This window comes from Crinia signifera, chromosome 11 (genome assembly GCF_055691185.1).
Source record: "Crinia signifera chromosome 11, ASM5569118v1, whole genome shotgun sequence".
Taxonomy (NCBI): Eukaryota; Metazoa; Chordata; class Amphibia; order Anura; family Myobatrachidae; genus Crinia; species Crinia signifera.
In genome coordinates, this window is record NC_139227.1 from 90,671,912 (window position 1) to 90,697,246 (window position 25,335).

General features: G+C 42.7%; 1 protein-coding gene across 1 annotated transcript in view; it reads right to left on the reverse strand.

Annotated features, from left to right (window-relative positions):
- The window catches only part of LOC146046424 (synaptotagmin-2-like), a 41,539-nt gene that overhangs the window by 13,336 nt on the left and 2,868 nt on the right, over positions 1-25,335 (reverse strand). Inside the window, exons 4-6 of the mRNA XM_083165713.1 lie at positions 24,481-24,645; positions 9,816-9,924; positions 2,072-2,205 (exon numbers count right to left, since the gene is read on the reverse strand). Of these exons, the coding sequence (XP_083021839.1) occupies positions 2,072-2,205; positions 9,816-9,924; positions 24,481-24,645 (408 nt within the window). The remainder of the gene's footprint in view (positions 1-2,071; positions 2,206-9,815; positions 9,925-24,480; positions 24,646-25,335) is intronic.

Consider the following 25,335-nt stretch of genomic DNA (forward strand, 5'->3'; position numbering starts at 1 on the left):
TATAGTATAACTATCCGAAAGTTGGGATTCTGACCATCGTTTCTCCAACGTCAGAATCCCAACTGTCAGGAGCTCCACAAGGAGGGGTGAGTGCATTTAAGCCCCTTCTGGGCTCGCCATGCTGCCTATTCTATTCTCGCTCTAAGGGGGTTGTGAACCCCCACAAGGGAAAATAGCCTGTGTAAGCAGTGGTGTAGCTAGGTGCCAAGGTGAGGCAAGGGCGTGTTTTGCATAGCAAAAAGGGGGCGCGGCCTGACATTATACCACACACCACAATGCCCATTGAACATTTTAGCAACTTTGTAATACCCATTACACATAAAGCCACATGCCGTAATACCAATAACATACCCTCCAACTTGACCCATTCCATTAGGTACAAAATGCTCTGTTCCTGGACTTCCCTGCCAGTGGCAGTTACAGAGGTTGGACTGTAGCACAGTAGAAAATTCAAAGAGGGGGGGTCACATCAACTGCCAGTGAGTCCAGGACAGTGATGCTTGGAGTGGCAGTAGCTGTTGCTCCCCTTTTTGAATATTGGACTGTGCTGCAGCTCTAACTCTGCAACTGCCACTGGCAGGGAAGTCCAGGAACAGAGCATTTTGTACCTAATGGAATGGGTCATGTTGGAGGTATGAAATTACACATAAGGTCACACATGATGCCCATTACATATTATATAATAAACTGTAATGCCCATTACATACTATATAACAAACCGTAATGCCCATTACACATAAAGCCACATGCCGTAATGCCAATTACACATAAGGTCACACATGATGCCCATTACATACTATATAACAACCGTAATGCCCATTACATACTATATAACAAACCGTAATGCCCATTACATACTATATAACAAACCGTAATGCCCATTACACATCTGACACATAAGTACCACTTACATACATGCTCATTACTAGGAACTTCATGCTCAATGCCAGCGCCTTCATTCTCGATGCCAAGAGGCTTCATGCTCATTGCCAGGGGGGACTGAAATAGCTTGATGCCAAGGGGGACTAAAATTGCTCGTTGCCATCGGGGACTAAATTTGCTCATTGCCAAGTCTCCCGCTTGACCGCTAGCCAATAGGCGCTTGTGGTCCAGTAGCCATCAATGCTGCTTCTTGGCTGCTGGACCGCAAGTGCCTATTGAATAGCGGTCCAGAAGGAGACTTATTAGCGGTGGACAGGGCGGCAGCTGAGCTCAGCCAGCCAGAGCAGGTGGGGGAGCGGGCTGCATGGCTCTGGCGCCCTTTGATTTTTCGGCGCCCGGAGCTCGTGCTCCGCCCTCCCTACGCCCCTGCGTGTAAGCCGGGAGTCCAAATGTTGGGCTCCTGAAAGTCAGGATTCCGTTATTGGAGAAACGACCGTCAGAATCCCGACTGTCGGTGAGTCATTCGGCACCCTAATGATAAGCACCAAGCGTCTTTTCGTGTGACTACACTGTAATAATAATAAATATGCCACATATTTTAAATCATCAGAATTTGCTTTTGCATCCTATTGGCATAACATTTTCAGCAAGATGCATTTTCTGCAAAAAAGCCTCCCAGTGTTAGCAAAGTTAAATGGGAACTGTGGGTGCACTCCCGTGGTGCATAGTTTATTGAGGCTAGAGGGCTAATTCAGAACCGTTTCTCCAGGCTGTGAATTCGGGAGAAAGCCCATGTGCACGGTTAGCAAGAAGACTGACCCCCAGTCGGCATTTGTGGGACGCACCCCGGCATTTTCTGGGAGTGCTACAGAAAACACAGACAGCACCCGGCCTTGGGAAGGAGGGCTGCTGACATCAACAGCGGCACCGATCTCCCCAGGGCCACAGCAGTGCTGAGTAAGTCTATACTTACGTAGCCGCTGCACACGTGGGGGGGATCCCTTTCATGGTAAGTTATTGCTAATGAACTTCCCCCAATTCAGACGGATTTCACTCTGGCGGTGAGGTGGCTAACTGATTGCTTGGGCCCCTAGCTGTATGAGGACACATCTGTATATGTATAAAGGTTTGTATATATAATCTGGTGTAGCAGCCAGATACCTATGCATATAAAGGATAAATGCTATACCTGAATTTGTTCTGGTGTCAAATTAAAGGTAAACTCTTCGTTAAAGTATGGGTTCAAGGTGTTCTTCATCACTTTTGTCTTCTTACTGTTCCATTTCTTCTTATTCAGGATAACCTGCACTTTCACATATGGGTCTGTGGGGATAGGTAAGAGAAAAGAGAGAGAGAGAGTTGGTAACACGTAGTTGTTAGGACTCTGGAGGGTACCACCAAACCTGACCCCTAAGGGCTATTTCACACACTCCAGCTCTTGCCAGGCGGCGAAAACCCGTACAGCCAGGAAGCCGTGCAGCACACAGCAGTTTAGAATAGAGGGGATGGCCACAGGCCGGCAGCCGTCCCTTCCAGTGGTGGGATCCGGCTGCATCCGGCCGTCCCGTGTGAATGGACACAATAGTGTCCATTAACAACTACTGTGTGCGGCACGGCTTTTGGCCGTATGGGTTTTTGCCGCCCGGCAGGAGCCGGAGCATGTGAAATAGCCCTAACTCTGTTGCCTCTACTCATCATTGACGGACACATGCGGTGTTAGTCTTCACCTATAACAACCGCGTTCAAAGGAGCTGGTTATGCCAGCTCCAACCCCGATGTCACATGGGACAACATGTCCGTCAAGGCGAGGAGAGAGCAAGAGGAGAGCTGACTAAAGAGACACACAGGATGGGGTACCCCCAAAGTCTATAAAAATGTGGGTGCAACAATGCACTAAGGTGGTAAATACCCAATATAACTCCGGACTACTGCACAGGGAAGGAATGACCCCTAGGAGGCAAACGTGACCCCCAGTGCGAGCTGCTGCAAAAACCTTACAATATAATAATAAAAGAAGCAGCTGCAGGGGAAGCCTCTGACTTATCTGGAATGATGGTAATACTGCAGACAGATCTCAGGAGACTGCAGCGCAGGCAGACAGGACTGCTGACTGTGACCAGGAACACGAACACTGTAGCACAAGCCAGGCTTGGGGCTCAGGATGCTCGGCAGGTCTGCTTTGCTGGAGTACACAGTAGGAGGACTGTGACAGGATACAAACAAGGCTAGCGAGAACTCCACTAGGAAGTAGGAACTAAGACAGACAGAACTGCAACTAGGGGTACTTGTGTATTTTGGCGGCGCCCATCGCATCGCATACCATAACGCATACGATGGTATGCGATGCGACGCGATATCGTACGACAGTGCACGATGGCATACAATTTAGAAATTGTATGCCATTGTACATGGCATACAATGCCATACGATGCGATGCGATTAAACATTGTATAAGCACCCTAATGGGTGCTTATACAATGTTAAGCACCCTAATGGGTGCTTACAATGTTAAATGCACCCCCACGCCACCCCCCCACTATAAACGTGAACCCGAAGCGTGGCGAGCGCAGCGAGCCCGCGAGGGGCGGCGGTACACGTCCTACGACCTTTTCATACCCCCACTATCCACGTCGGCGTGGAGTTGAGAATAGAATAGTGTGGCGAGCGCAGCGCGCCACCGAGCCCGAAGCGTGGCGAGCGCAGCGAGCCCCGCGAGGGGACGCGGATACCTGTGAAGCCCGCGAAGGGACGCGTTTACCTGTGAAGGTATCCGCGTCCCCTCGCCACGCTTCGGGCTCGGTGGCTCGCTGCACTCGCCACACTATTCTATTCTCAACTCCAAGCCGACGTGGATAGTGGGGGTATGAAAAGGTCGTAGGACGCGTACCGCCGCCCCTCGCCGGCTCGCTGCGCTCGCCACGCTTTGGGTTCACGTTTATAGTGGGGGGGTGGCGTGGGGGTGCATTTAACATTGTAAGCACCCATTAGGGTGCTCAAAAGCACCCTTTAGGGTGCTTATACGATTTTTGATCGTATAGGGGGTCAAAATCGCGTCGCATCGCATCGCATGCCATCGGGTGCATGGCATGCGATGCGATACGATATGTTCATCGTACGACGGACATCGGGGGCGCTGCCAAAATACACAAGTACCCAACTAGGAACTGAGAACTATAACTGGCCGGGTAGTGCTGGCCAGAAAGCCTTATGAAGGGCTCAGGTGATTAACACAGCTGTGATAGATCCAGCCCTACTTCCAGCAGGGATAACGAGGTCATTACCTCTCAGACTTATGAATAAATTAGTTCACAAAAGACTGGGCTGCAATGGTAAAGACCCACCACTGGAGGCCACCAGAGAGTCAAATACCAACACAGCCAAACAGAACACAGAATAGACAAGACAGGAATGAGCCATAAATAATGGCTCCTAACAGTAGGGGTTGGAGATCAGGTGGTTGGAGTGGTCACTCCTATCTAGGCTGAGATTTTTCATGCTCCTATTTGCAAACCAGCCCTCTATATATCAGGATCCAGACATGTGGTCACTGAGCTAAAGACACCAGAAGCAGCAGGTGGTAGTGGGCCTACTTCATGTTTGTACACAAAGCCGATGTTAGATGGGGGGAGTAGGAGTGAATTGCGCTGCTGATTAAAGATAATTAGGCACTAAATGACTGTATAAAGATGAATGCAGGACACACTGTAGCCTTTTTTATATATAAATCTTTATCTAGAAAAAACACATAAAATTACAAATACATATACAATGATAAATAAATAAAAATTAAAATTAGGAATGTAGTAAGAGTTGGGATCCCAATCTAGACAGCTAGATAGCTTAAATAGCTTCACAGCAATATATATTTATAAGCTCAGCGGAAATTGAGATAGAATATAGCTTAGAGCTGATGGTTTTCTGCAGGTAGTAATTGAGGCAGAAAAGCTTTTTAAAGTCCGGTTTTATAGGACTGGCCAGTCGAATATATATATATGGTATTAAGCAGTCACATATATTGTATGCTCACCAACGTAGTGAAGTCCTTTGGGGGTAGTTGGTAGGTATTTTGCAGGCGGTCCCGTTTGGTGGAACTAGGGAATCCCACAGATGAAATAGCTACTCCACTCGGCAGCACGCCGGCAAAACCTCCCCGCAGTGTGGGCTGGAAACCACCGCTCGATCTGCGGCGGTAAGGAGCGGTTACAGTGGGTGTTGCGCCGTCCTGTACTGAACCCCGATCTCCTCTGTATGTCGTGGTTTGGGCTGTGCGCAGCTGATGGCCGGCAGCTCAGGATGGAGATGAGCCGCACTTCAGCTGGAGATGGATAAGTGCACAGTCGGCAGTAAGCCCGGGGGAGGAGGAGGGAGCGGGGATGCACGCTCGAATGAGGCTGGAGGTGTGGGGCTTGAAGCGGCTAAATGCCGTTGGTGTTCGCACAGAGTTTGTGCTGCTGGCTGGATACACGTGAGGCGGCTGCTCGCCGGTGATGTTATACGGCTGTCACTGCCTCCGTGAAGCTTTGCTGTGATGTAGCTGGCTGGATCACCTTCTCAGGTACAACAATAGTAACGTGTCAACGCGTTTCGTCCCCTGTTGTATGCTGGGAACTTTTTCAAGACAGATGGCTGTGTACTGAGGGCGTACCATATTTATAGGTGTATAATTGCTCCAGGTGTTAGTTAATCAATTACTCAATTGGTTCAGTTTACATTCCGTTTTGCTATATAGCGCTATAGTATACTGACTATCCTTTAAAATGCAAACAGTGTGTCCAACAAAATTATATAAAAACATGTAAGGTATATAAAAGCATATAGATATATAAAGAGAGGGGTAAATATTTCATGTTTAGGAAAAAAGAAGTCTCTATTTCAGAGACATATATTGACTTGAATAAGTCGATTGGTCATTAGCATTTTAGCTGGAGATCTGGTATCAATTTATGCTATCACATCAATTTAGACTTTTTGTCAGAAAACAGGAACGTGCAATATCATATTTTTATCTAATTGCTCCGCAGACATCAGATATTATTAAATCAATTAAACTAGCAAATAAATACAATAAATATATAAACATATAAAGGAGGTATGTAGAGAAATATCTAAATAGATATATAAGGAAAGTATCATTAAATACCTTCAAACAAAAGGTTTTAAGAAGATAAGAAACCATAATAAATAAATAAAGTATATTTATAGGTCAAAATTATTTATAAGCAAATATAAAGGGGAGAAACAAATACAATGAAAATTTATATATAATATATATAAATGGATGCATGTAAAGACGTCCAATAAACGAGAGAGAGCTTATCGGTACATGATAGTATTGTTATTATAGCTACAGGACTTGAATTTTATTTTCTTTTAAGTTGTTCTTTAATTTGTCCATGTTTTCGCCTAAGGGGTGTAGTGGATGTGAGTTGAATGAACAATTCAACGTTCAATATATGCACTTAATATAGATTGATATCACGCATATGTACATATATTGATTTCAAGTTTCACTTCAAATAGTAAATTTACATATACGGGGGGTCAAATATAGCCCAATAGATTCGATTATTAAGATAGCTCAAGTAATCAGTCAAACTCAATCTTTGTAATTATCTACGATAATATGCATCCCTACGAGTTCACTGTTATATCACAATATATTAAAATAAAACCACTAAATTGTAATTGTTCTAAATCAATTTAAAGTATTGAAAAGCAACTAAAATAACTAAAATAAATATGTTCTTATTTTTGTTTAGAAATAATCCCTGGATTTCATAATATTACCCTATTCTGTCTTTATCTGAAGTTATATTATTAATAATAATCAAATCTATTGGGCTATATTTGACCCCCCGTATATGTAAATTTACTATTTGAAGTGAAACTTGAAATCAATATATGTACATATGCGTGATATCAATCTATATTAAGTGCATATATTGAACGTTGAATTGTTCATTCAACTCACATCCACTACACCCCTTAGGCGAAAACATGGACAAATTAAAGAACAACTTAAAAGAAAATAAAATTCAAGTCCTGTAGCTATAATAACAATACTATCATGTACCGATAAGCTCTCTCTCGTTTATTGGACGTCTTTACATGCATCCATTTATATATATTATATATAAATTTTCATTGTATTTGTTTCTCCCCTTTATATTTGCTTATAAATAATTTTGACCTATAAATATACTTTATTTATTTATTATGGTTTCTTATCTTCTTAAAACCTTTTGTTTGAAGGTATTTAATGATACTTTCCTTATATATCTATTTAGATATTTCTCTACATACCTCCTTTATATGTTTATATATTTATTGTATTTATTTGCTAGTTTAATTGATTTAATAATATCTGATGTCTGCGGAGCAATTAGATAAAAATATGATATTGCACGTTCCTGTTTTCTGACAAAAAGTCTAAATTGATGTGATAGCATAAATTGATACCAGATCTCCAGCTAAAATGCTAATGACCAATCGACTTATTCAAGTCAATATATGTCTCTGAAATAGAGACTTCTTTTTTCCTAAACATGAAATATTTACCCCTCTCTTTATATATCTATATGCTTTTATATACCTTACATGTTTTTATATAATTTTGTTGGACACACTGTTTGCATTTTAAAGGATAGTCAGTATACTATAGCGCTATATAGCAAAACGGAATGTAAACTGAACCAATTGAGTAATTGATTAACTAACACCTGGAGCAATTATACACCTATAAATATGGTACGCCCTCAGTACACAGCCATCTGTCTTGAAAAAGTTCCCAGCATACAACAGGGGACGAAACGCGTTGACACGTTACTATTGTTGTACCTGAGAAGGTGATCCAGCCAGCTACATCACAGCAAAGCTTCACGGAGGCAGTGACAGCCGTATAACATCACCGGCGAGCAGCCGCCTCACGTGTATCCAGCCAGCAGCACAAACTCTGTGCGAACACCAACGGCATTTAGCCGCTTCAAGCCCCACACCTCCAGCCTCATTCGAGCGTGCATCCCCGCTCCCTCCTCCTCCCCCGGGCTTACTGCCGACTGTGCACTTATCCATCTCCAGCTGAAGTGCGGCTCATCTCCATCCTGAGCTGCCGGCCATCAGCTGCGCACAGCCCAAACCACGACATACAGAGGAGATCGGGGTTCAGTACAGGACGGCGCAACACCCACTGTAACCGCTCCTTACCGCCGCAGATCGAGCGGTGGTTTCCAGCCCACACTGCGGGGAGGTTTTGCCGGCGTGCTGCCGAGTGGAGTAGCTATTTCATCTGTGGGATTCCCTAGTTCCACCAAACGGGACCGCCTGCAAAATACCTACCAACTACCCCCAAAGGACTTCACTACGTTGGTGAGCATACAATATATGTGACTGCTTAATACCATATATATATATTCGACTGGCCAGTCCTATAAAACCGGACTTTAAAAAGCTTTTCTGCCTCAATTACTACCTGCAGAAAACCATCAGCTCTAAGCTATATTCTATCTCAATTTCCGCTGAGCTTATAAATATATATTGCTGTGAAGCTATTTAAGCTATCTAGCTGTCTAGATTGGGATCCCAACTCTTACTACATTCCTAATTTTAATTTTTATTTATTTATCATTGTATATGTATTTGTAATTTTATGTGTTTTTTCTAGATAAAGATTTATATATAAAAAAGGCTACAGTGTGTCCTGCATTCATCTTTATACAGTCATTTAGTGCCTAATTATCTTTAATCAGCAGCGCAATTCACTCCTACTCCCCCCATCTATCTCTTCTATTTCCGTGCGCCTAGACGGGCTCACAGGAGTATATGCTGCAGCTGAAGGATTTCCTTATGCACCACCTTTAGATATATCTAGATAAATTGGAATTGCCGAGCGCCAGGTAGTGTGTATCTAGGTGCCCCTTTTAGGGTCACTCTACTTCACACAACACCCCCTACAAAGCCGATGTTCACACAACTGTGCACATCGGTCATGTGCCAAGACACCTTTTTTGATGTCGCTCGCAGTTAGAATTCATACGCAGAGTGAATGACAGAATGGGAGCATTTGGGGCAGGTAATGGGGAGTAGCAGCAAAAAGTTATGACCATTTTTGGGGATTGTATATGCATTGAGCTACAGACATAAACTGTAAGCAGAGAAACATACTGCCAGCATCGCTGCTACCGCGGCCAGTCTGTTAAGGTGCCCACAGACGCATCAATTATCGAATGCGTTTTGTACTTTTTAAGCACAAATTGCATCTTATGTACAATTATTGGATGGTGTTTATGGGCTTGTGCGATGCGATAAGCCCGATATTGTATGTCTAAAAAAGTACGTGCTGCACGTACTTTTTAGACTACATCTGAAATTTAACATTACAAACATGGGTTCATCACATGCATCCAAGTGCACATCTCATAGCAAGCTGGAAGAAAAATTGTATAGAACCATTGTACAGTCAAAAACGCATAGCACAGTACAATTGTAGCGTCTGTGGGCACCTTTAGACCACAGACTCACTCAGGGAGACAATGTTCCTTGTTACTGCATCAATGCAGATTTTGACTACCTAGTTGCTGATGATACTATATACTGTAGTTCAATCCATATTTGAAAACTCTCCCAATACAGCGGGAGGCCTCCAGAAATAGGGTGGCACTCCCACCATCTGGAAATTTGAGCAAGCCTCCTGCATCTCGGTGGAGCAATGACACAATTGATGCTGACTCATGTCATTGTAGCCCACCCACTCCTTTTAATGTAGGTAATGTGGCCAATATCAAATGGGGAATGGAGCCACAATGATGTGATTGTGTCTTCACGGCTCTGGACCATCTCCTGTTTAGCCAACCTTGCTGCTCCCTCCCAGAGGTTGCAGCCGTTATGTCGGCAATGATGTATTAATCTCTCACTTTATGTTATTGTGTAAATATCACCTGATAATCCATCTTTGTCCATTTTTTTAATTTTCTGAGCCTCAATGATGACAACAGTGAGTTTAGAGTGCACAGGGTTATACTTCAGAGATAAGCAGATGTCCCCATACTGTAAAAGATTTAAGCAGTAAATATTAGTTGTTGCGGTAAATGTTTGTCATGTGTATATTTGGAATGTGCTGAAATTATTCCCACCACAACAAGCTGCACCCTCACCTCTGGTCTTAGTGTTCATTCTAGCACCCGCTATCTTTGAAAATCCATGCAGTTCCTTTTTCCTGCCTGGGGTGTCGCTGTTTGCTGTGGTGCTTCTAACACAGTGTGGTCTGTATATCAGCATTGATATGCAAACCAGATCTGTGCTAGAAACACCACAGCAGACCGTGACACCCCAGGCAGGGAAGAGGAACTGCATGGATTTTCAAAGATAGCGGGTGCTAGAATGAACACTAGGTCTGACTCTAGTTCCCTGCTCTGTCCACTCCTCAATGACGTGCTGCTTATGCATGTCCTTGAGCCGCAGCCGCACTTCCTTGATCACTTGAACATTGTATAATTGTTTAATTTCAATAACCTGCATCACAATCTCCTTTTCTTGTATCTCTGAGTGAGGCACCTGAAGTATATGACAGAGTTACTACAATCTACACAAGGAGCACAGCAGGGTGTACAGTATAAATTCCAAGATAATGTGGCATCTACCATAAGGTTTTTGTCACTGATATTGATTAATATAATGTATAGAACATACCTCCCAACCTCCCAACAGTGCAATGTAAGTGATTTGGATGCTCGCGTGGCATGCCCCCAAAAATGGGGTGTGGCCTCAGTCAAAGGGGTTCATGACCTCATGGGGATGCTGCGGGCGCAAGCCATGTGCCCGTTATTTTGTCACTTTGGGGTCATGACAGCGCTGCCCCACTCCCCCACTGCTGGCCCCAGGTGGGACGCGTGACCATCCCCAAATAACTTGGGACAGTTGGGAGGCATGGTAGAGGTTAGTGGTTCTCAACCTTGGCCCTAAAGTACCACCAACAGTTCACGTTTTTCAGGTCTCCACACAAATTATCAGGTGAAAGAATTAGCTCCACCTGTGATCTTTTAAAATGTGTCAGTGAGTAATGAGTGCACCTGCGCACCCACCATGTAAAGAAGCGGTCCTTCATGACTTAGATTGTATGAGAGCATGTAATTGGAAAGACAAGTGCAAAGTTTGGGACATTGATTTTTCCTTCAAGATTAAGTTTTGTATTCTTATCTCATGGACATCATTATACTATAGTAAATCATTTAAGGACAGACTATTAGTCGAAAATAGTGTATTATCCAGAAGCCACAATGACCCCATTGACATACAGGGTGTCAGTACCCCAAATTTAAACTTTAATTTTTATTTTTGAAATTAAATCAAAATTGTATTTTAAGGATTAATAAACCTATTCTCAAATTGTGATCACCATCCCAATCTTACCTGACAAGAAGAGGATTAATTTAGACATTTGAGCTTTAAATAGTCACCAATAAATCGATAACATTATTCATAGTCAAGAAAAGGAATTGGATTTCAGAGTAAAAAAAACACAAATGTAATCACATTGTAAGCACGAATAAATAATTAAAAACTAATGTTTCACTTATTAGCACTAATCAATAGGAATATTAATATGTAATAGGACACATGAATATAAAAATAAAAATAAAAAATAATAATAATAAAAGAAAGGGAAAATAAATAAATAATTTATAAAAACTATATATTTTATTGATGATAAATCAAGAATTAATACACTAATAAATAAGATGAGTGAAATTAGCACTATACCCCTATTAGGAATCAATTTGAGAATTTGAGGAGATGGGATAATAAATAAATTTAATCATTCACGTATCAATTGATAAAAAGGTTCACCCTAATTAATTATTTTTCATAATTATTATAATTTATTTTATCATTTAACAAGGGCGTAACTACCATAGGTACCAAGGGGTGCAGCTGCTATGGGGCCCAGAGCTGCAGGGGGCCCATCTTTGCTGTTTAAGTAATATGTTTTACATATATTTTTTACCATCAGTTGCTAAATAGGGGGCTCTTTACAAACTTTTGCTATGGGGCCTGTGAATATCTAGTTACGCCACTGGCTAGGAACCTGGAGAGGGATGCGGTTATTTGGTCTACAGCATGATGGTCGACAGTCATTAGGTCGACACCATTAGGTCGACATGGGGAAAGGTCAACATAGGTCTAGGTCGACATGATTCTAGGGCGAAAGGTCATTAGTTCGACAGGTCATAAGTTCGACAATGTCTAGGTCGACATTCAAAAGGTCGACATGGGGTTATTCACTGTTTTTTGAGCCGAAATGTGCCAATAGGCGGTATTTCATGCCCTACCATCCACTATGGTGTGGTGGGAGAATAAAATAGTGTCCCGAGTGTAGCGAGGCACCGTGCCCTAGGCATTGCGAGCGCAGCGACATTCAGGTAAAAAAAAACAGTGAAAAACCCCATGTCAACCTTTTGACTGTCGACCTAGACATTGTCGAACTAATGACCTGTCGAATTAATGACCTGTCGAACTAATGACCCATGTCGACCTTTTCCCATGTCGACCTAATGGTGTCCACCTTATGACTTTGGAACGCACTTCCGGTTGCGCTGGAACGCAACCCGGAAGTGCGGCTCACCACGGCGGCAGCAAGTTCTGCTGCCGATCGTGAGTGAAGGAGGGGGGATCAAGTTAGAGGGCAGTGATGCCCCACTCCTCCACTACATCACCAACGATATGGGAACATTTATAAACATATAGAAATGCCACAAACAGTTGGGGAACCGGACTGACAGCCGCAAAGCAGCATGGGTAGTCCTGCCCCATTTAATAAACTTAAATAAGCACAAATATTTTCTATGAACAACTAAGACCATGTAATAGTGGTCAAGTTAAGAATAAAGATAAGGTGTGTAGAATAATACTTTGAGTAATAAATAACCCAAATTAATTAAGCAACAATAGGAAGTGATGTCACGATATGAACCTATATATACCTGAGCCAGGAGATAAGGCAATCTCATTCTCACTTAACCTTTCACTGGCATACACCTCCAAAAGGGTAAGTCATCTACTATTTAATATATATCTAATGGGCTAAACTTTGCTTTTGTTAGAAAAATGCTCTTAAGGGATAATTGCTTAGAAAATGTATATGTGGTTTCTCTTGCTGTGGGAAAAAAAATGTTAAAAAGGTAAATATTTTGACATTCGAACCTAATATTGTGGGCAAATTATAGCTGGTGTATTTAACTCATGCAAAGTGGTCTAAGGTTATATTTCTCTACCAGACCACATTCTGAACAAACCGCAACTCTGTACTGGTTGTACCTGTCCTTCAGTACATATCGGTATGTATGCCTTCTCAGAGTTTTCTGTTAAAATAAGACAGGAGCAATCAAGGGAGATATTCCCCTAGCTGGTTATTTTACATATGCTGACAAACTTTATTCAATAATAGTAACCCCACAATTGAGATTAAGTTATTATCGGGTGGAGTAATAACATCAAACCACTGACTATAATCCCCGAATCCTGTAAATAAATGTATCATTTATATATGTTGAAATCAAGATATTCTGATATGGAGCCAAATACTGTAAGTTAATGATAAATATTTTATTTAACATGTTTAGGTTGGCCTTAAAATGAGATTGTCTATCAGACCATAGGTGCCGATTTACTGTATGTTTTTGCTGGTGGGTGCTCAAGCCAAAAATATAGAGGAGTGGCTTCATGGGAAGGGGTGTGGCCACAAAATAATACCAATTTATATTACTGCGCACAGTTGTCTCCAATATTCAAATTACGGCAACAGAGTTCCACATACATAAATGCCCCCACAGTGCAGGTACATAAATGACCCCACAGTGCAGGTACATAAATGCCCCCACAGTGCAGGTACTCTACGGACAGAATACACTCTTCCCGGCATACTGTTTCCCAGGTGGGGGGTCCGGTAATGTGGGTGCTACAGCCGCAAATTAGCAAGTTAATATGGCGGCCCAGCAGCGGGACTCGGGCCCGTGGGTGCTCATCAATTTCCGTTGGTGCTCGGGCCCTTGAGCACCCACAGAATCGGCACCTATGTATCAGACAGTGAGAATCACATTCTGTAAAGGTCATGACTCTATATTGAGTGTATTCGCCCTTAAGCACACATTGGTAGGTATGCACTTATGATAGAATATACTGTAGGACATTAAGGTTGTTACGCTTCTAGTTTTAATCAGGTATTTACTCATACAGACAGGTGTCACCTAACAGAAATACCCTCACAATTGTGATCGATGTAACATTGGATATATTGTTTGGGAGTAATTCTCAAACCCCTCAAATCCACAAAGGTAAACATTCAATCTATAGATTGTAAGCTTGCGAGCAGGGCCCTCCTACATTTTGACTGTCTGTAAATACCCTGTTTTGTTGTATCACTGTCCCCTTTGTAAAGCGCAATGGAATATGCTGCGCTATATAAGAAACTGTTAATAAATAAAAATAAATAAATAAATATAGAGTGAAATTTGGCCCCGGAAGAGGGGTATACTATAAACTTAGGTCTATAATAATCTAAATTGTTTATATGTCTACAGCTATCCGTTCAAATGTACGCGGGTATAACCTATAACGAGAAATAAAAGACCTTAATACTGATTCAATTATTGACAGAGAAAGTCTTAAAACAAGAGTGTAAGTTTGGAAAACCTAAATCAATTAAATTGTGTATAAAGTAAAGAGAGATCGTACCTATAAGGAGTAATTCTCCCTCTAAAATAGCTAGATTAAGAAGTTGCGTTTATTATGTAGTAATATTCTAAAAATAGTACATTATCTCCACCAGGCACCTCAGAATTTATAAAGGATCTATTCTTAAACATCTGGTTGGGGATACATCCCGTTTGTGAGAATCGTGGAAATTATGTCAATGCTATTTTGTACGTTACCTAAATGGTTTCAGTAGCCCTCAACCAACCTTGTGGAAACCTGTTTTTACTTTCACCTGTTCTTCCTTATCCGTGTAACTTTCTCCAACCATCAATTGATGTATTTAGATGACTTAGCCAATTAAGTTATAATCATAATTGTTTAAAAGTGAAGTCCATTGATTTTTTTATTGTCATTGTAGAAATAATAAATGTACGAATTGTCATTATGTATTTTTAACCCCTTCATGACAGAGCCAGTTTTTGCCTTCCTGACAGAGCCCTTTTTTTCAAATCTGGCATGTATCACTTAAGTGGGGATAACTTTTTTTTGCTTTTACTTATCCCAGTGATTTTGAGATTGTTTTCTCGTGACACATTGTACTTCAAGTTAGTGGTAAATTTTCGTCGATACAGTCTGTGTTTTTTTGTGAAAAATACCAAAATGTCGTAAAAAAATGGAAAATTTTGCGATTTGCAAAATGTTAAATTTTCTGCTTGTGAGACAAATAATCTTACCACTCAAAATAGTGAATAACTAACATAGACCATATGTCTACTTTATGTTGCCATCATTATTTCAACCTCATTTTCATTTTTTTGGACACTAGGAGGCTTCAAATATGAATAGCAAATTCTCAAATTTTCAAGAAAATTTCAAACTCTGATTTTTTTAGGGACCAGGTCAGTTATGATGTGACTTTGAGTGACTTGTATGTGAGACACCCCCATAAATGATGCCATTTCAAAAACTGCACCCCTCACAGTATTCAAAACAGCATTTTGGAAGTTTGTTAACCCTTTAGGTGTTTCACAGGAATTAAAAGAAAGTGTAGGTGAAATTTCCAAATTTCATTTTTTTTGCAGATTTGCAATTTTAATACATTTTTCTAAGGAACACAGTAGATTTTACTAGAGAAATGTGACTAAAAATTGATTCCCCCAATTCTTTGGTTTTCATAAATATCCTATATGTGGCCCTAGTGTGCACGGTGACCAAACCACAGGCTTCATAATAGAAGGAGCACCTACTTGATTTTGGAGCCTCCTTTTTATGAGATTATTTTTTAGGCACCATGTAGGTTTCTAGGCACCATAAGATGCTAAAAGTTAGGTACCCCCCCACAAGTGACCCCATTTTGCAAACTACACCCTTCAGGGAATTCATCTAGGGGTATAGTGTACATTTCAAACCCCCAGGGGTTTCACCAATTGTGGTACAACTGGGCAGTGAAAATGAAAAAAAATAATTTTTCATTTTCACAGCTCAGTTGTATCAAAATTGGTGAAACCCCGGGGGGTTTGAAATGTACTCTATACCCCTAGATGAATTCCCTGAGGGGTGTAGTTTGCAAAATGGGGTCACTTGTGGGGGGGTTCCACTGTATGGGTGTTTCGGGGGTCATTCAACCAGAATCTGTGCTGCAAAATCCAAAAATCACTCCTTCCCTTCTGAGTCCTGCCATGCACCCAACTGGTATTTTTTGGTCACATGTGAGGCATTGCCGTACCCGGGAGAAATTAGGGCACAGATTTTGGGGTGCTTTGTCTCCTTCATTCCTTGTGAAAATGAAAAATTTTGAGCCAGATCTGCATTTTTGTGTAAAAAAATGTAATTTTTTACACAAAAATGCAGTTCTGGCTCAAAATTTTTAATTTTCACAAGGAATGAAGGAGACAAAGCACCCCAAAATCTGTGCCCCAATTTCTCCCGGGTACGGCAATGCCTCACATGTGACCAAAAAATACCAGTTGGGTGCATGGCAGGACTCAGAAGGGAAGGAGTGATTTTTGGTGGTGGAATGAATGGCGGGTGCTATGTCGCATTAGCAAGACCCCCGAAGCACCAATACAGTGGAACCCCCCCACAAGTGACCCCATTTTGGTCACCAGCTTTGGGAGGGGGGCTGGCGCTGCGGCTGGCGGGGGGGTGGGAGGGGTGCTGGCGCTGCGGCAGCCGGGTGGGTGGGAGGGAGGGGGGCTGCCGGGTGGGAGGGGGGGGGGGGCTGGCGATCGTTGGTGATCGGTGCGGTATACGCACACACACACACACACACACACACACATATATATATATATATATATATATATATGTGTGTATATATATATATATATACATATATATACATATATATACACACACATATATATATATATATATATATATATATATATATATATATGTGTGTGTATATATATATACACACATTTGCACATTTTTTAATTTTAATTTATTTTTAACTTTTCCAGCAGCAGCATGATGCTGCTGCTGCTGCTGCTGCTGCTGCTGCGGGGGGGAGGGGGGAGGAGGGGAGCGCAGCGTGCGCTCCGGACGTAGCGGTTGAGCCGCTGGAGCTGCTGCTGCTGCCGGGTGAGTGCCCGGCGGGTGGGAGGGGGGTGCTGCCGCTCGGTGGTGATCGGTGCTGCACCGATCACCACCGTTTTCTGTGTTACCGAGCGGCTTAGCCGCCGGTAACACAGGAAACGCTGTGATTGACTGTTCAGATTTGAACAGCCAATCACAGCGATCGCCGACCGGGGGGGGCACCCCTGCCCCCCCTGGGCGACGAGGGGGGATGTCTGCTGTCAGGGACAGCAGACATCACCTAACTGTCACTGCGTCTCTAGACGCAGTGACAGTTAGAAGTCATGACGTATATATACGTCAACGGTCGGGAAGTACTTCCCGACCATGACGTATATATACGTCAAATGTCGTGAAGGGGTTAAAGTATATATTTTTATGTTTGTAGCGAACCCCTGATGAAGTCCCTTGTAGGGACAAAACGCGTTGGGTAAATCTTCTGTTTGCTAATCTGAAATATCTGAAATGCACTATTGAACTTTTTATGGTCTGGAACATCCACCACTGCTGTGTGGTTTAAGAGACTTTTTAATAAATGTTTATAAACAATTGAATTGGTCATTCTAGTTTATTTTCCATTTTTATTTATTTTTATCTTTATTCTTATTTTTATATTTATATATTTTTTTTGTTTTGTTTTGCCAATTCATTTATTTTCATTTTCATTTATTTTATTTTATTTCACCTCTCTACATCTTACTTTTCCTCTATCACCCTACCCCTCCTAGCGCTTGTTTAACATTGTGCATCCCGCAACACATCTATTGTCAAAAAAACAACCAAATCAGGCTGCTTTCACCTCCTAGTGCAAATCCTAAACAAAAGTAATGGTACTTGTTTCCTAGAACGGCGCCCACGATTTTGATCTTAGGCATCGCAAGGAAAAAAAATCGCGTCGGTCGCATCGCATGCGGCCAAAAAAAATCGCATGCGATGCGACCGACGCGATTTTACATAGGGAACAATGTTAAATGGCCCAATTGACCCGATTTCACATAGGGAACCATGTTAAATGGCCCACAGACCCCAAATACCCACCCTGAAGTGTGAAATGGCCCCCTCAATTGTTAACGCCACCCCACCATCAATGTCAACCCGAAGCGTGGCGAGCGCAGCGAGCCCGCGAGGGGCGGCGGTACGCGTCCTCCGACCTTTTCATACCCCCACTATCCACGTCAGCGTGGAGTCGAGAATAGAAAGTGTGGCGAGCGCAGCGAGGGGATGCGGAACACGCTCCCGAAGCGTGGTGAGCCCAGCAAGGGGACACGGATTACTTAACATGTATTCCGCGTCCCCTCGCCACGCTTCGGGCTCGTATTCCGCCGCGCTCGCCACGCTTTCTATTCTCAACTCCACGCCAACGTGGATAGTGGGGGTATGAAAAGGTCGGAGGACACGTACCGCCGCCCCTCGCGGCCTCACTGCGCTTGCCACGCTTCGGGTTGACGTTGATGGTGGGGTGGCGTTAACAATTGGGGGGGCCATTTCACACTTCAGGGTGGGTATTTGGGGTCTGTGGGCCATTTAACATTGTTCCCTATGTGAAATCGGTAATCGCGTCGGTCGCATCGCATGCAATTTTTTGTCTGCATGCGCTGCGACCGACGCGATTTACATTTTACCATGCATTTCTATGTAAAATCGCGGGCATCGCATCGGTCGCATCGCATGCCATTATTATGGCATGCGATGTACATGCGATGCCCGCGATGGGCGCCGTTCTAGGAAACAAGTACCAAAGGAATTTATTCCTTTTATTCTCCATAGATGAAATTATTACCAAAATATCCGGCGGTAAGTCGGTATGGCTGCCCCAAGACCGGGCTGCGAGGTCAATTTAATAAATCCCCTCGCTATCAATCTGCAGAATTTAAGGAAGCAAAAGCCTATAGGCCTGGTAGAGGTTTTCGGAGACCTGGGTTCGGCAATAGAACCGCTTTTCATGGCCAAAGGGGCAGAGAGGGCAGATTTGCCTTCCGTCAAAATCAGCAATGACGCCAGAGAGAAAGTGGGTGGCAGGCTACTACAATATCAAAAAGCCTGGTGTCAATCAACAGAAGACAGGTGAGTTCTAGAGGTCATATGATCAGGCTACGAAATAGAGTTTGTTACCATCCCAGGGACGTGGATAGAAGAATCACCTGTACCAAGCAACTGGGAGGAGAAGTCAGCTCTGTTCAGCAGCCTGCAAACCATGATAGAACAAGGAGTAGTCAAGAAAGTTCCGAGACAGTACAAAGATCAGGGTTGGTTATCAAGATTCTTCGTGGTAAAAAAACCCTCGGGAGGTTTCAGAACTATTCTGGATATAAGAAGACTAAATACTTACGTTCATGTGAAAAAATTCAGGATGGAATCGATCAGATCCATATTACCGGACATAGAAAGAGGGGTGTTCTTAACTACCATCGACCTAAAAGATGCCCATTTACATGTCCCTATATTCATAGGGCATCAAAAGTTCCTCAGATTCCGTATAAGAAAAATTACTCACCAGTTCACATCACTGCCATTCGGCCTTTCGACCTCACCAAGAACTTTTACAAAAATCCTCGTTGTATTGGCAGCCAATCTCAGGATACAAGGTATATCAGTCTGGCCATACCTAGACGACCTTTTAATCATGGCACAAACAGCAGAGCTTGCAGTCCTACACACGAAAATAGTGCTGGATTATCTCAAGCAACACGGATGGTTGATCAATTATCAAAAAAGTCATCTAAAACCTTCACAGGCTGTAAAGTATCTCGGAGTCATTCTGGATACAAAAGGCATGATGGTAAAACTTACACAGGACAGGTGTCTAAAGTCAATTGAAGAGGTAAAGAAGATACTAAGAAAAAAGGCTGTGTATTCAGAAGAATGCATGCGCGTGTTGGGTCTCATGTCTAGAGCATTAGACACCATTCCATGCGCCAGATTCCACATGAGAACACTGCAAAATTGCTTTTTAAGTCAGTGGGATGGAGACGCAAAAAACCTAAAGCAGAGAATTTACCTTTCAAAAGGGGCAATCTCAGATCTACTATGGTGGTCAAAGGTTCAGAGACTGAGCAGCGGAAGATCATTCGCAACCAGGCCTCAAACTAGAATAACTACAGACGCCAGCAAAACAGGCTGGGGAGCGGTATGCGAAGAGAAGTCGGCGCAAGGAGAATGGAACCAGACTATGAGTCAAGCACACTCAAATGTGAGAGAGATGCGAGCGGTATTTATGGCGTGTCAAGCGTTCCAAAATCTAGTATGGGACAAAGCCTTAGTGATAAGGTCGGACAACCAATCAGTTGTGATGTATATAAACAAACAAGGAGGTACAAGAAGCGAAAAACTAATGGCAGAAGTGGCATTAGTAATAAGGTGGGCAGAACTCCATGTCAAAAGTCTGACGGTGGTATTTATCGCAGGAAAAGAAAACTTCATGGCAGACACCCTGAGCAGGCACAGACTGGCTCCAGGAGAGTGGGAGCTATCTCCAGACGTCGTCCCAGAATTAATACAAAAGTGGGGGCTGTCAGAAGTGGACATAATGGCGACAGCGAGCAATGCAAAGGTACCTATGTTCATCTCAAGACATTGGGAGCCGACAGCATGGCAAACAGACACACTGACAGCAAAATGGAATGCAGACCTTGTATACGTATTCCCTCCGTTTCCAATTATTCACAGACTTCTGACCAAGATACAAAAGGAAACAGCCACAGTAATAACAATACTGCCATACTGGCCGAGGAGGCCATGGTTCGCCAAACTAGTGAAAATGGCGATTGACGGGCCGTGGTTACTGCCCAATCACAAAGATCTGATTCGACAGGGTCGATATTACCAGCTACTTAGAAGGGGAGATACAGCCAACCTCGATATTACCAGCCTCAGCCAAGCAGCTGGAAGCTTGCAGCCTGGTTACTGAGAACAGGACGCTGAATAAAAAAGGGTTCTCTCAAAAGGTAGTTGACACTATTAAAAGCGAGAAAGGCATCAACGTCGCAAACTTATTACAGGATCTGGAGTAAATATGTTCACTTCTGTAGAACCAACGACAGAAATCCCAGACTAATACCAACCATTCTTGAGTTCTTACAAATGGGACTGGAAAAAAAAACCTGGCGTCAAGCTCACTCAAGGTGCCAATTTCAGCTATCGGTGCAATGCTAGAGATGAAGATTGCAGACAACAAGTACATACAAAGGTTTGTACAGGCGATTAAGAAGATCAAACCAACGTTGCATAATCCTTTGGCCACATGGGATCTTAACATGGTTCTAAATGTATTGATAGAGGCACCTTTTGAGCCAATGGAAGAAATATCGCTGAAATATCTTACTATTAAAGTTGTATTCCTTATAGCAATCACATCAGCAAGGAGGGTATCCGAGCTGCAAGCCCTGTGGGTGGAAGAACCATTCTTAAACTTTTTCGAAGACAAGGCGGTACTTAGAACAAACCCACATTTTTTGTCAAAGGTAGTTTCTAGCTTCCACTTGAATCAGGAAATTATAATACCTTCTTTCTGTGCGAATCCCAAGAACTCTAAGGAACCTAGACGTGACTAGAGTTCTGAAAATTTATATACAGAGATTAGAACCCCTTAGAAAATCAAAAAGATTGTTTGTGCTGATGGAAGGTAGGAATAAGGGGCTAGGAGCTACTAAAGCAACTGTATCCAGATGGATTAAGATGTGTATTAATGAGGCTTACAAATTTAGGAACCTGGAGACTCCAGTAGGGCTTAAAGCACATTCGACTAGAGCCTTGGTGGCGTCCTGGGCCGAAAAAAAATCGGCATCGCTAGAAGAAGTATGCAGAGCAGCCTGTTGGTCTTCAGCACATACATTCAGCAAGCATTACAGGGTGGATGTCAGGGAATCCCAAAATGCCAGTTTAGGGAGAAAAATCTTAAGTGCAGTAGTGCAGTAGAAATAATATATATTCAATATTGGAGAAGGTGAAGCTACCGTATCCTTTGATGTATTATGTTCTATTACTTATGTGTGCCCCCCCCCGTGACGTAAACTGCTTGGGTATACCCAGAAGTATGCTGCCATAGGGAGGTAGAGGAAAGTACAGATTATTACCTGCTAGTATGCTTTCCTCTACTCCACTATGGCAGCCGTTTTCCCGACCCTATGTTGTTATGAAATATAATTTAGTTATGTATGAAAGCTTTATAATTTAAGACACAGAGCCCAGGGAAGGCGGTCCTTATATAGGGGCAATGTCTTTTTGTTCCTTTTCAGATATCTACCCAGGAGGGCATAACCCAGAAGTATGCTGCCATGGTGGAGTAGAGGAAAGCATATTAGCAGGTAATAATCTGTACTTTCTTTATGCCTGAGAGTGCCGCGCCTCCCTCCCGACTCTGTCTTACATAGAGGGTGGGATGTATTAATATACATCGCCACCCTTCGACTGACAGCCGCCGCGATGCTGCCGCATATGTACTAACATATGCGGCTAGCATCGGGTTGCGGTGACGGAGACCCCCGTGATACCTGTGATGTGGTCTGCGGGGGTCTCCATCACATCCCGGCGGCTGGCAGTGTCCCCCTGCGTCTCCTCCTCCCCCCCTGCAGCCGGATGTCCTGGGGGGGCACGCGGACGGCGATAGAAGCCCAGAGGGTGGCGATACCCTGCCAGGCGAAGACGGGGCGGACGGGTGATGGTACTGTAAATAGGAAAATGCGGTTTTACCGAATTTTCACTTTAGTACATCCCACCCAGCCCAGGAACCCCGCTCTGATGCCGTGGTAGTTGCCGGTCTTTTGTTGTGCGTATATATATATATTTATATATATATATAATATTATACACACACATACACACACACACACCACACAGGTACTGTGTCTATGCCGACAGTCAGAATGCGACTGAGTCTATGCCGACTGTCAGGGGCAAATGCAGGATTTTCAGAAGGGGGTTTCCAAAGGGGCAGAGCAAAGCACGGAGATGGACCCTTAGGTGACCCAGTATATGCCGGGTCAGTTAAAGTATTATAGATAGACCAAATATATATAAATAATAATAATTAAAAATATTATATATATATATATATATATATATATATATCTCTTATATATTTGGCTACATCTGTCACTCAAAGTGTGTCTGGAGCTGTAACGCTGGGTTGTGGACTTCCATCTTAATTTATGATTAGATAAGATAGACCAAATGTATATAAATAATAATAATAATAATAATAATAATAATAATAATAATAATAATAATAATAATAATATATATATATATATATATATATATATATATATACATACATACACACACACATATATATATATATATATATATATATATATATATATACATACACACACAAACATATATATATATATATATATATATACATTTCTCGGGGGTGAGAGCGGCACTCGCAGCATAAGAAAACACGTTGAGATATGGTTCAAAAACGCTATATATATATAAATACATACAGGGGCATCAACAACAGTGTAGACCCCTGGGCATAGCAATGTATTGGGGCCCCTACCGATCCTCCAGTGTTAGGGGTGGGGGAAGCTTTGATGTCCCGCGGGTGGTAGGGGATATTATATCAACCGCTCAGCATGTAGGGTCTGGATCAAGAATTTCCACTACCCATTTACTGCACAGATGGTGGGAGATGGGGTGGGAGAAGGGGACATTGGGCTGAATGAAGGGGCCCTGATACATAACTTCCAGGGTGGTAGAGGATGTTTAATATGCAGAGGAGGGGTGTATAGTGGAATGGGCTTATTATTCATAATTTTCAGGTGGACAGCTTGCTTGACTGTAGATATCTCCAGTTCCCAGAAATAGATTTCTTAGACTTTAATGGAATTAAAAACTAGAGAATCCCACCTACCAAATGGTATTGGGGACTAGGGGATCAGCATTCAGGAGGCAGAGCAATCTGTCAATGAGTATATAAAACTACATACCAGGTGTGTGGAGCTGGAGCAGTAACCAGCTGCTGGAAGGCTGATATCTCTGGTTCTGGGAACAGTAGAGACAGGCTACTAGTGTCCATCAAAGGGGGAGAGTCACAGCTTTTGGAATGTACCTCAGAAAAACTCTAAGTCAGACAGAACCTGAACTATCGGACTGCGATTAACAGGCTTGGACGGGGACCACTGCTTTGAAGTCAGATATCTCCGGTTCCCAAGGGCCGATTTTTAAAATTCTTTTACCCTTGAAAAGAGGGGACCCTCAGCTTTCAGCCTAGGAACTCAGAACCCCCCCCCCCCCCGAGTGCGCCACTGACAGTGTATGCCGAAAGCTTTGTATTGTTTCTGCCTTTCCAACCTTGTTATATTGGAGATGTTCCTCATACTGTACCTTAAAGGTGAAAATCTCGTTGAATGGTGTCAGAATTTGTCGTTGCATTGTTCCCTTGTTTCCCTTGTTGGTGTTATCGGTCAGGAACACTGCAAAGTATTTGTTTGATATCCTTCCATTGCGCATAGCCTTCAGAGGGTCAGTTTGCTTCACCGCAATAGCGATCTATGGTGAACATCAGCCAGAATTGGTGTCAGCTCATTATCTCTGTTACAACACCTCCCTATGGCATGTACAATTACATGGCCGAGATTGTGCAACACAAGCACAGTACAATATTAATGGAATGTTCCCTTTTTTTTTGTACGCATTGTATTGCCTTTATTATATATACTCAAGTTTAGTGCATTAGAAGAGACACAGGGACATGCTTTAGTTCTGTATTTTTGGAAAAGTTTTAAACCCAAATATGTGCAGATTAGAAAAACTACTGGGATTATAATAAAAAAAAAACTTCAAAATGGAATTTAAGCAGAGCCATCTTATTGAAAATGGACCTTTATGCTCGCTTAATAATAAGAATTTCTTAATAATATCACTGTACCTTTTAAAAAAGAAAAAAAACAACTTCAGGTAGTTCTCAAGTGCCTTAATGATGCAAAGCATCATGTAGATCTTATCATATGAATTGGTTTCCACCAAATAAGAACACAATACTGTAGGCAAGGGCGTAACTACCTAAGGTGCAAGGGGTGCAGCTGCTATGGGGCCCAGAGCTGAAGGGGGCCCATCTTTGCTGTCTAACAAAGATGTTTTACATACATGTATCACCATAATTTGCTAAATAGGGGGCCCTTAAATTTTTTTGCTATGGGGCCTACTAATATCTAGGTACGCCTCTGACTGTAGGTCAGC